A 12,594-nucleotide genomic window follows, 5' to 3' on the forward strand; every position below is an offset into this window, starting at 1 on the left:
GACAATTTTGATCTATTTTGCTTTCATAATACATCTTCTTTTAGATCAGCGGAAAGAAAAGAAATCCAAAGTGCACATTTAAGTGTTAATTTTATTGCTTTTTATCAATTCACATCTGTACAGTAGATTTTGAACACCAACTGTGCAGTCGAGGGGTTTCTTCATATTTCATTCAACTGATTATATTCATTAAAAATATTTTTTTTCCCTTATTGAGTGAAAAAAGGAAGATATCCAATCCCCCTTCTAATGTGTCAACACAATCAAACAAGAACTTTTATCCTGCTTTATGCAACGTTCAGATTTCTGATATATATACTGAATATACAGTATATGAAATGAGACAATGCCTCATTTGTGTACCTCATTAATGTCCTGTGATTAACCAACATGATGAAATATATTGGTATACTGTATACAGTATATATATATATATATATATATATATAGTATAATATACAGTATATAGTACAGTGTATATATATATATATATATATATATATATATATAAATAAATCATTTTAGTTAGTTAAGTTTTACGTTTTTTTACCCAGGCTGGATGACTTACTCAAATGGAAGTCAAATCACTTTTTTTTTTTTTTTTTTTTAGGGAAAATTTATTTTTGTTATTTGTTTTCATGTTATAACACATGCTGTGTGTCTGTCTTTGCAGGGCATTATGGGAAAGAAAACTTCCGCAGTGGTCAAGACATGCACAACTTCATCTCCTCTGGCTTCGTGACCCTCGGCAGGAGTCACCTGAAAGGTAACCACACAGAAGAAGTTCAGCTTGAGCTCATGTTTGTGTTTTATTATATCAAATGCTGTGAAATTCACATTCAAATTCAAGTGTCCAAATACTCTTTAAACGCAGCTGTATCTGTCCTGCATCCTCCTGACAACAGTGTTATTCTTATTTATACACTACGAGAATATATTCATATATAGAATTAGCTTTTATTTTTTATAGTTTCAGTTTTAGTTTAAAAATAATTGTATGTGCTTTTGTTACTTCTATTTTTTTTAAATTCCTATTTAGCTTTATTATTATTTTTTTCAGTTTTACTTATTTTAGTACTTCAACCAGTAGTATTTTTTAATTTGTTTTTATTTGTATTTTGTGTATTTTCTTTGTAAAAAAAATATTTTCACGATTTGTAATCACAACATTTTTTTCTTTTGTCAAATCAACTTAAATAACTTATATAGTTCGGGTAACATAATATTTTGAGTTTCTGATGATTAAATTAATCTCCTTCATTGTATTAACTCAATTTTCCCATTTCAATGAACTCAAAATTTTAAGTCAGCCAGGTTACTTAGTTTTTTAAGTTTTTTACAGTGTATTTATTTATTTAAAAAATTGGGGTGTATTTATTCATTAATATTATTTTTTTTTATTTATTTTTTGGTGTATTTTTGACATTTTAACTAGTTTTTCCCTTTTTATGTATATATTTTTTTTATGAATTTATGTAAAATTTGTTTTAGTTTTTTTAGTACATCACTAATAAACTAAATTAAAGTGATAAGTTAAAATAAAAGAACTTTATTTTGTATATTAGATTTTTTTTCAGTTAATGTTTATTGTATAAATTTAGTTGCTTAAAAAAAAGGTTTATTTCATTTCAACCTAATATTTAGACTATTTAATTTCAGCTTTATTTGAAGTATGAAATATGTAAGTTTTAGATTCTGTTTACACTAACGACACTTTTAATGTTATTTAAAAACAATTATTAATGCTTAAATGAACATGCTACATATTAATATTACGGATCTTCCCTTTCCAATTACTCAGCTATATATATATATATATATATATATATATATAATCATAATAATAATAATACACAACCCCAAACGTGTAGTAGTTCTTCATTTGTGGAGTGTGTGTCCTGTGGGAAGATTGAGCTGTTGACAGAGCAATAATGGTGTTTCCTGAAGCTAATGAACAGCCGAGGAAAGAAAACATCTGCCAATCCTCATTGTTCTCCAGAGTGAATCACCGCGGCCCACATAATCACGCGATTGTTAACGCTACAACAACATAATCGACAGGCTTACACACACACAACAGGAACATTTACATCCGTGACATCGGCGTTCTCACTTATGACATCACTCGTCACACGGGATGATTGTTGTTATTGTTTCCTTGGCGATTGAATCATCTTTTGATAAAGTTAACTGTGCGTCACTAGGCAGATTCTGGCCGTGTGATTCAGACGTGACAGTGAAAGGGGATAAAGTTAATACCCCTACACTTCCTCAAGGTGAAAGAGTTTAATAAGTTACTTAAGTTTTTTTTTTTTTGCTTATTCAACTTCTCTCAGAAGCCCCTGCGGTTCATGCAAATTGGCTTTAATCTTCACCCTGTTTAATTCCACCTGATTGAATTTGTTTCTCGCTTCTCTCCGGAGGCGAAGGAGTGAAGCTCGCCCGCTCGTTCTCAAACTCAAACTGAGAGAGTCAACATCAAATCTCACTTTACCCTCCTCCTAACGCATCGTGTTGTCAAGGATTCATCCGCGGACGTTAATTCTGCGCATGTCATTCAAATCTATGAATATATTCATTAACATTTTTTTGAAGAATCCTTTAGCAGTGCTATTTTAATTATATGATTTGTAGTAATTCATATTATTTTGAATATGCTTATACTGTACTTTACTTTTGCACTCTCAGAAAAAAAGGTACAAAAGTTGTCACTGGGGCTGTACCTTTTGAAAAGATAAACTTTTGTCCATTTCATGAGCTAATAAGTACATTTTAGGTGTTAATATGCACATTTTGGGTGCTAATATGTCCTTTTTAGGTGTTAATATGTCCATTTCAGGAGCTAATATGTAAATTTCATGAGCTAATATGTCCATTTTAGGTGGTAATATACATTTGAGGTACTAATATGTACATTTTAGGTGCTAATATGTCAATTTAATGAGCTAATATGTCCTTTTTAGGTGGTAATATGTACATTTGAGGTACTAATATGTACATTTTAAGTGTTAATATGTCAATTTAATGAGCTAATATGTCCTTTTTAGGTGGTAATATGTCCATTTTAGGTGCTAATGTGTACCACTAAGGTACCAATATGCCTTTGGGTACAAAATTGTACCTTTTGAAAAGGTACAGCCCCAGTGACAGCTTTTGTACCTTTTTTTCTGAGTGTGGTTTGTATGTGAAGTTTCAGTAATTGCGGTACTTTATTCGTTTTTATTCAAATATTTTTGTTTAGCTTTATGTTTTATTTAAGTTTTAGTCATTTATTTTATAGGTACTTGAAACTTTACTTTTAAGATGGATATTTTTTTTTTAAATTTATGTTAACTGGTCACCAAATATCTATTTAGACTGTTCAGTTTGCATTGCAAAAGTAAATGTGTATATGTACATATCTTTATTATACACTATTGTAGTATTTATTAATATTTAGAATTTAGAAAATAAGTTTTTTTGTATTTTTCACTAATATGTTTAGTTTATATTTTAATTTTAGTTGAAGTTTTGTCACTTCTATTAGTTTTATAGCTAATATTTATATTAAACTTTCGGTTTTAGTAATTTTTGTACTTTTTTTGTACATTTACACTATATACTATGGAAAATAATGTTTTCAAACAATCCTCGTTCAAAAAGGATTAAAACTGTATTATTCACATCAGGCCAGTAGATGGCGTATGACGATGTCACTTTGTAAAGAAAGCACTTATGACATCACCGTTATCACAAAATCACATGTTTGTAGTTTATAGAGAGACGGTATAGTTTTCAAAACCGTGTACTTTGATGTTTTAAATGAATGGCCAAAACACGCGTGCATTCACTTGTGGAAACAAAATCTACTCTGTTTTTTAACGAGTTAATTATCTTAGAATTACGAGATCATTTTTCATGGAAATAAATAATTTGCTCTGTTTTTTTCAATTAATGATTTAATTATCTCAGAATTACGAGATCATTTTTCATGAAAATAAATAATTTTCTCTGTTTTTTTAAATTAATGATTTAATTATCTCAGAATTACGAGATCATTTTTCATGGAAATAAATAATTTGCTCTGTTTTTCTGAATTAACGAGTTAATTACCTCAGAATTACGAGATCATTTTTCATGGAAATAAATAATTTGCTCTGTTTTTCTGAATTAACAAGTTAATTATCTCAGAGTTACGAGATCATTTTTTATGGAAATAAATAATTTGCTCTGTTTTTCTGAATTAACAAGTTAATTATCTCAGAGTTACGAGATAATTTTTCATGGAAATAAATAATTTGCTCTGTTTTTCTGAATTAACGAGCTAATTACTTCAGAATTCCGAAATCATTTTTCATGGAAATAAATAATTTGCTCTGTTTTTCTGAATTAAAAAGTTAATTATCTCCGAATTACGAGATCTTTTTTTCATGCAAATAAATAATTTGCTCTGTTTTTCTGAATTAACGAGTTGATTATCTCAGAATTACGAGATAATTTTTAATGGAAATAAATAATTTGCTCTGTTCTTCCAAATTAACGAGTTAATTACCTCAGAATTACGAGATCATTTTTCATGGAAAAAGGTTTTTGCTCCTTTTTTCTGAATTAATGACTTAATTATCTCAAAAAATAATTGAGAGTGAAAACTTTTTTCAAGAAAAATATATCTCATAATTCTGAGATAATTAACTCGTTAATTCAGAAAAATAGAGTTGTTTTTTTCTTCAAGTGAATGCAAAACGCTTCTGTATAAACCAACCCTTAGTTTTACAACATTTTAAATAAATGGAAACTTATTTAAATAAGTTGCCAAAGGAACATTCTTAATCTAATTTTCATTTAAGTTTTAGTTTCAAGGTTTATACATTTTTTTATTATTATTGATATTAAAGGTTTATTTCAAGTAACATCAATGTTGTTATTTCCAGTTTGAGTGTTTACAATAGCAACACGGGTCGATGTCAGTTAATCACATTTTTCAATGCCTGAAAGTGTTCATATTGATATTTAGGAGTGTTTCATGTTTACAGAGTGTGAAGTCCTCAGTGTTTGTGCATGAAATATGTTGATGTGTGTGTATGTGTGATGGGGTGGTGACGACCTCTGACATTTATAGCAATTGTAAGTTGCTTTGGATAAAAGCGTCAGCTAAATGAATAAATGTAAATGTGTGTGTGTGTTTCTGCAGCGCAGCACTCTGTGGACGATCTCGGGCAGCTGTCGTGGCAGGGCGAGCTGGACGTTCCTCTGTCCTACAGTATGTATCGTGCTTCATTCATGCACATAAAACACAACACACACACACGTGTTCCTCACGGATGACCTTCGTGTCCTGAGTCCTGACTGATGTTGGGATGTTCTGCGATCTTTTGTAAGCCACGCTTATGAAACAACTGCACTAAACGCCCCTCTTAAGAAAAGGAAAACGTATAGCAGAAATGTCCTAATATCGTGCAACATTATGCAAATTAAGTTTAGAAACATTGAATATTGAATATTAAGCAACTTTAGTGGATCTTTACAAATGCAAGCGTAGAACTTTAAGAAAACAATGCAAATTCAAGATTTAATGCAAATGTCAAAGAAATTTGTTTCACATTGTGTTTTATTCATTACTATTCAAAAATACAGTTTTAACAGTAAAATTGTGGGGAAAGTATTACATTTTAAAATAGCCATTTTCTATTTTATTTTATTTGAAAATGTAATTGAATTTCCAGCATCATTCCTCCAGACTTCAGTGTCACATGATCCTTCAGAAATCATTTTAATATACTAATTTGATGCTTTGATGTGTTGTTTTGCTTCACATTTTTGTGGAAACTGTGATACATTTTATATATATATATATATACACTGTAAAAATGAATATGCTTTATCTAATCAATAAAATTGTGGCAACATATTACAAGCAATATTATTAATTAAATTGAACAAATTAGAATTGAGTAATAGTTAATCAAATTAATATTCTAATTAATTCTAATTTGTACAATTTAATTCATAATATTGCTTGTAATATGTTGCCACAATTTTATTGATTAGATAAAGCATATTATTTTTTTAGTGTATATATATATATATATATTATTCAAATTCAAAAGAGCAGCGTTTATTTAAAATAGAAATCTTTTGTAACATTATAAACACTGTCACTTTTGATCTTCTTTTGTTCAATATTCTTTTGAACAATCTTTTGATGGGTATTATAATTCTAAGCGTTTTCCCCCTCGTTTTTAGACTAGTAATATAAATTTATGCTAGTTTTAGTCATTTTTACCATTAAATTAACAAGATTGTTTTGCTCGATTTTAAGACATTTTTGCTATATTTAAGTTTTTTTTTTTTTGCAGTGGTCAGTCTAGAATATGTGTTTGTGGAAAGACTTCAACTGAATGTTGTGTTGTGTGTTTTTGTGTCTGTATATGGGGGTGTTTTGCCATATATGTCGTGATTTATCTCTATAGTTTAATGCAGGTGTTTGTTGGGTAAACGGCATTTATGTGCAGCGGTTCTGCTTTAGTGTGCTCCCCTGAGCTTCACGTAAATTAACTTTTTGATTCATTTCACCTCCCGTACCAGCAGGAGCAAGTTTAGTGTTGGTTCATTTCTAGCCGTTTTCCCAGAACAGTATCTCTAGGTTATTAATGACCGTTGTTGCGGATTTTCTCCTCGCTGTTACCATGGTGATCCTTTTAACCACTGTGGCATATAATTCTGGAAAAACGTTTGGCTCTACACCAGCTTCAATCCCTCTTTGTTCAAACCCTGGGATTATTCAGATGACCTGCACTAATTACAGCTTTAATTATACTGTGAACTTTCAACAAACATTATCAGTGCTGTTTACTAGCAAGTATTGCTGTTATTGCTCACGAGTTAGTTATTGGAACAAACCCTGAAGTATCGTTTGTGCTGCAAACTGTTATTTTGGAAACACTGAATGGAATTTTGATTTTTGCAAGTTTATGCATACATTTTATTTTTCAATAAGTCCCCCCTACTGTTTTGGATATTTCCATTCATGCAGTGTGTAATATGGCTGTTTGTGAATGTAAAAGTTTGAGACTGAACCATCTGACCAATCAGAGCAGAGTAGACCAATCACAACAGACTGAACCATCTGACCAATCAGAGCAGAGTAGACCAATCACAACAGACTGAATTATCTGGCCAATCAGAGCAGTCGTCCAATCACAACAGACTGGGTCATCTGACCAATCACAACAGGTTGGGCCATCTGACCAATCAGAGCAGAGTAGACCAATCACAACAGACTGAATCATCTGACCAATCAGAGCAGAGTAGACCAATCACAACAGACTGGGTCATCTGACCAATCAGAGCAGAGTAGACCAATCACAACAGACTGGGTCATCTGACCAATCAGAGCAGAGTAGACCTATCACAACAGACTGGGCCATCTGACCAATCAGAGCAGAGTAGACCAATCACAACAGACTGGGCCATCTGACCAATCAGAGCAGAGTAGACCAATCAAAGACTGAGCCATCTGACCAATCAGAACAGAGTAGACCAATCACAACAGACTGGGCCATCTGACCAATCAGAGCAGAGTAGACCAATCAAAGACTGAGCCATCTGACCAATCAGAACAGAGTAGACCAATCACAACAGACTGGGTCATCTGACCAATCAGAGCAGAGTAGACCAATCACAACAGACTGGGTCATCTGACCAATCAGAGCAGAGTAGACCTATCACAACAGACTGGGTCATCTGACCAATCAGAGCAGAGTAGACCTATCACAACAGACTGGGCCATCTGACCAATCAGAGCAGAGTAGACCAATCACAACAGACTGGGCCATCTGACCAATCAGAGCAGAGTAGACCAATCAAAGACTGAGCCATCTGACCAATCAGAGCAGAGTAGACCAATCACAACAGACTGGGCCATCTGACCAATCAGAGCAGAGTAGACCAATCACAACAGACTGGGCCATCTGACCAATCAGAGCAGAGTAGACCAATCAAAGACTGAGCCATCTGACCAATCAGAACAGAGTAGACCAATCACAACAGACTGGGCCATCTGACCAATCAGAGCAGAGTAGACCAATCACAACAGACTGGGCCATCTGACCAATCAGAGCAGAGTAGACCAATCACAACAGACTGGGTCATCTGACCAATCAGAACAGTCGTCCAATCACAACAGACTGGGTCATCTGACCAATCACAACAGGTTGGGCCATCTGACCAATCAGAGCAGAGTAGACCAATCACAACAGACTGGGTCATCTGACCAATCAGAAAGTAGGTTCTCAGAAAGTAGGGGTTTAGAGAGACTAAACTCTTATCGAACTGTTTCAGACACGGTAAGAAAAAAGCTGAAGCTTCAATATGAAGAGAAAATCAAAAGTGTTTTTTGACCTTGGATGCATGCAAACTTATTGTAGGAGACCTAAAGCAATTTCAAAAGTTGTTATTATTATTATTATTATTATAATTAATTTGAATCTGTTTCAGATCAACTGTATTTTATTTCAAGTGACTGGTTTGGTTGTAGTTATCTCTAGTAACCCTGCTGTGCATATGTTCATGGTCCGGTCAGACAAATCCCATTGGTCCTGTCAGAGCTAATAGACTGTGTTACAGCTGCCGTGTTGTGTTTTAATTTCTCTGGTAGAAGCGTTATTCCCGTGTGTAATCGCAGCAGATTTCCAGCCGCCCCGTGAGCAGAAAGGTAATATCTCTGGCAGTGTTTCAGCAGCTGCTTTGACGTCCAAACAGAGTCTGGCGTTTTGGAGAGCAGTGCCAAGGATCGGTCAGATCCACTTAGACGTCCGACAGAAACAGCTGCCAGTCATGATGAACAGCAGACTGATACGCCAATGTGACTGACAGGCTTTGTGTTAAGTAGTATAACCTTGCCTAACACCGCTCGCATCAATCATCTGTTTTGAAGGCAACACGTCTTAACAATTTACACATCAAACGCATGCCGTTAATCTCCACGAAAACTCTTAAACTCTAAAAGCTTTTCCCAGAGCCCTGTTTAGGAGATTTCATTTATGTTTTATTGCCTACATGATGTGATAAGACTTCCACTGCGCTAAATCCGTAACCCTGAACACTTTAATTAATTAATCCCTGAACGTTCAACTCCTCTGATGTCCTACAGGTTAACACATCTAGTTCCTGAACAACTCTTTTTTTTAACGGCTGAATGTTGCACTAGTAGCTACCAAACACTTAATAACACACTTAATGCCTCTGGAGTAGAAACAATTAGCACATCTAAACATCTAAAGCTGTAATAATCTCCTAATGTAAATGCTCATATGCTCACAGTGGCAAAACAGGGGTCATATCATACATGTTTGATGCTTTAATGTTCTCCCTGAAGTCCTGAGTAGATTCTCATGACCACAGGCTGGCCAATGTGTCAAATGTAGTTTTGAACGCCTCCATTGATCACTAACGGGCTCTTTGCAAATCTCCATTGCATTGTGACTGAATGCCATTACTATTGGAGTCATAAACACACAGGTTAATAGTTATTTGAATTGACCTTACGTTTGTTAAACGTTAGGTCAATTCAAATAAGCGTGAACTGAATTTTGATACATCTCAGAAAAAAAGGTACAAAAGTTGTCACTGGGGCTGTACCTTTTCAAAAGGTAAACTTTTGTCCATTTTAGGTGCTAATATGTACATTTTATGTAATATGTAAAATTTAGGTGCTAATATGTACATTTTAGGTGTTAATATGTAAATTTTAGGTGCTAATATGTAAATTTCTGGAGGTAATATGTACATTTTAAGTGCTAACTTGTCCATTTTAGGTACTAATATGTACATTTTAAGTGTTAATATGTACATTTTAGGTGCTAATATGCCCATTTCATGAGCTAATATGTCCATTTTAGGTGGTAATATGTACATTTTAAGTGTTATTTTGTGCATTTTAGGTGCTAATATGTCAATTTCATGAGCTAATATGTCAATTTTAGGTGTCAATATGTACATTTTAGGTGTCAATATGTCCATTTTAGGTGTTAATATGTACATTTTAGGTGTTAATATGTTCATTTCATGAGCTAATATGTCCATTTTAGGTGCTAATATGTCAATTTCATGAGCTAATATGTCCATTTTAGGTGTTAATATGTACATTTTAGGTACTAATATGTCCATTTTAGGTGTCAATATGTCCATTTTAGGTGGTAATATGTACATTTTAAGTGTTAATATGTACATTTTATGTGCTAATATGTCAATTTCATGAGCTAATATGTCCATTTTAGGTGCTAATATGTCAATTTCATGAGCTAATATGTCCATTTTAGGTGTCAATATGTCCATTTTAGGTGTTAATATGTACATTTTAGGTGCTAATATGTCCATTTCAGGAGCTAATATGTCCATTTTAGGTACTAATATGTACATATTAAGTGTTAATATGTACATTTTAGGTGCTAATGTGCCCATTTCATGAGCTAATATGTCCATTTTAAGTGTTAATATGTACATTTTAGGTGATAATATGTCAATTTCATGAGCTAATATGTCCATTTTAGGTGTTAATATGAACATTTTAGGTACTAATATGTACATTTTAGGTGTCAATATGTACATTTTAGGTGCTAATGTGTACCACTAAGGTACCAATATGCAGCCTTTGGGTACAAAAGTGTACCTTCTGAAAAGGTACAGCCCCAGTGACGGCTTTTGTACCTTTTTTTCTGAGAGTGTAGATGCTGTATAGTGTGTGAGAGTCCATGTAAACGGTGTGTGTGTGTGTGTGTAGCCCTTGACCAGAGAGACACCTCCACCTGTCTGTCACTTCATCATCGGGGTGATTTACGGGACGTTGGGGACGACGGCGGGCTTCTGGAGATTTATTTGACAGCATTGCCTAAGAGACGTCAGGTGGTAATGACCTGGGCCAATCCGAGCCATCCGTCTAAATGACACGGCGGAGGGATCAAGAAGCTCTCCGTCAGTCAGCGCGTCTGTTTATCATGTCTTGCTGATTTACTCGCCCGCAGCCCGACGCTTTTGTGTGGTCTCTCTCACGGTTGCGGTGTAGTTCGCCACATCCGAAAATCATATTAACCGGAAATATGTCACCAGGGACCAACGGCGGTCCGGTTTATTGATTAATTTGGATGTTTTTAAACACCTCATAAATGTCCCTCTTTGCAGAAAAACAAGTACACAAATCTAAACATTCATAAATCAAGTTTACTTGTTATCTCACATCATTTCTGAAAAATGCACAATGCTAATCCTGAACCCTATAGTAAGGACATGTAGTTTATTATTATTACTCAATACTTACATTTATAATTACACCGTAACAAGTAAAGTGTAACCAAAATCTCCATTTTCACTCTTTTTTAAAATGATTTTTAATACTTTTTCAGCTTTCTTATTTCAAATTGAAATCTTTTGAAACATTATAAATGTCTTTACTGTGACTTGTGGTTAATTAAATGCATCCATGCCGGATAGAATTATGATTTTATTACTGACCGGTAGTTTAAACGGTAGTATAATTTTGATAAAATTAGGCACCTATTGGCGTTTATACTATTATTATTCTATATCCATGACATCATAAAACCGCTTGTGCGAAAGTTATGAAATTTGGCACACAGATAGAGGACAGTCTGAAATGTCACTATAGCAAATTTGGAGTCTCAGTCCTCTAGCGCCACCAACTGTCCAAATTTGCACTCATGTTTATGCTAATACCTTAAAAAGATATTTTCCCTTTGATTTGATTTACCTTCTGTCATGAAATTTTTATCCGCAATTTTTAATTTCCTGCTAACCTTTTATTTTTGAAGTCTTCCTATTAGCCATTGCTCCGTTTTCACGTAAATTGAACCAGATCATCTTCAGGCTGTGCCGACAAAAATTCGTTTTTCAACAAAGTGACTGCCAAAATGAATGTGAGGCTAGATCACTGCGATTCGTTAGCGTATTCTGACCAAACTTGGTGTGTGTGTTTGTTATCACAAATTTGATTCGGTGCATGTAGAGTTGAACAATACGCAATTTTCCCATATCGGCCCAAATCTTTTATTTTGTTGTTAAATGCTATATTTTACGAATGCATTGGTGTATCGTTTCGACTGATTTTGTGGTGGTAATTTCCAAAAATTTGTGAAAAAATTTGCGATTTATATATAACATTTCCCATAATAGTATTCAGTCCTTCCAGAAAAACGCAGAGTTTTTTGTGATTGTTGCGGGCAAAAATTGATTGATTACGCGGCCCGTTTTCTTTAAAAATGCGATGGAATATGCGGGATATTTATGCAATTTTATGCGATGAAATTGCAGGAATTTGCAAAAATTGAAGGAACTTGCAAAAATTGCGGTTTGATGAAAAAGAGAAAAAAAGTGATTCCCCCAACATCGTGTTAATGTAAGAGTCATTTCTTATTACTTCCTTTGATAAGCAAGCATACTACATCATAGAAAGTGCTGGGAATATTTAATTTCTCATCTTGTTTTATTTCAGACTGTAACGAGTGTAAATAAGGGTAAATTCTGTTTTATGCTACTTCTTTTATCTTATGTTGTTTATTAAGTAACGATGTGACTGTAGAACGTGTGACAGACAGTTATACG

The 12,594-nt window shown here is 33.6% G+C and overlaps 1 protein-coding gene across 2 annotated transcripts in view; it reads left to right on the top strand.

Moving 5' to 3' along the window:
* shisa6a (shisa family member 6a) overlaps positions 1-12,594 on the top strand; it is a 125,890-nt gene that overhangs the window by 35,703 nt on the left and 77,593 nt on the right. For both annotated transcript variants that reach the window (XM_039653186.2, XM_039653185.2), the window contains exons 4-5: positions 674-766; positions 5,171-5,239. In XM_039653186.2, coding sequence (XP_039509120.2) covers positions 674-766; positions 5,171-5,239 — 162 coding nt within the window. The remainder of the gene's footprint in view (positions 1-673; positions 767-5,170; positions 5,240-12,594) is intronic.

The sequence above is a fragment of the Pimephales promelas genome, chromosome 3 (assembly GCF_988280905.1).
Source record: "Pimephales promelas chromosome 3, fPimPro1.hap1.1, whole genome shotgun sequence".
Taxonomy (NCBI): Eukaryota; Metazoa; Chordata; class Actinopteri; order Cypriniformes; family Leuciscidae; genus Pimephales; species Pimephales promelas.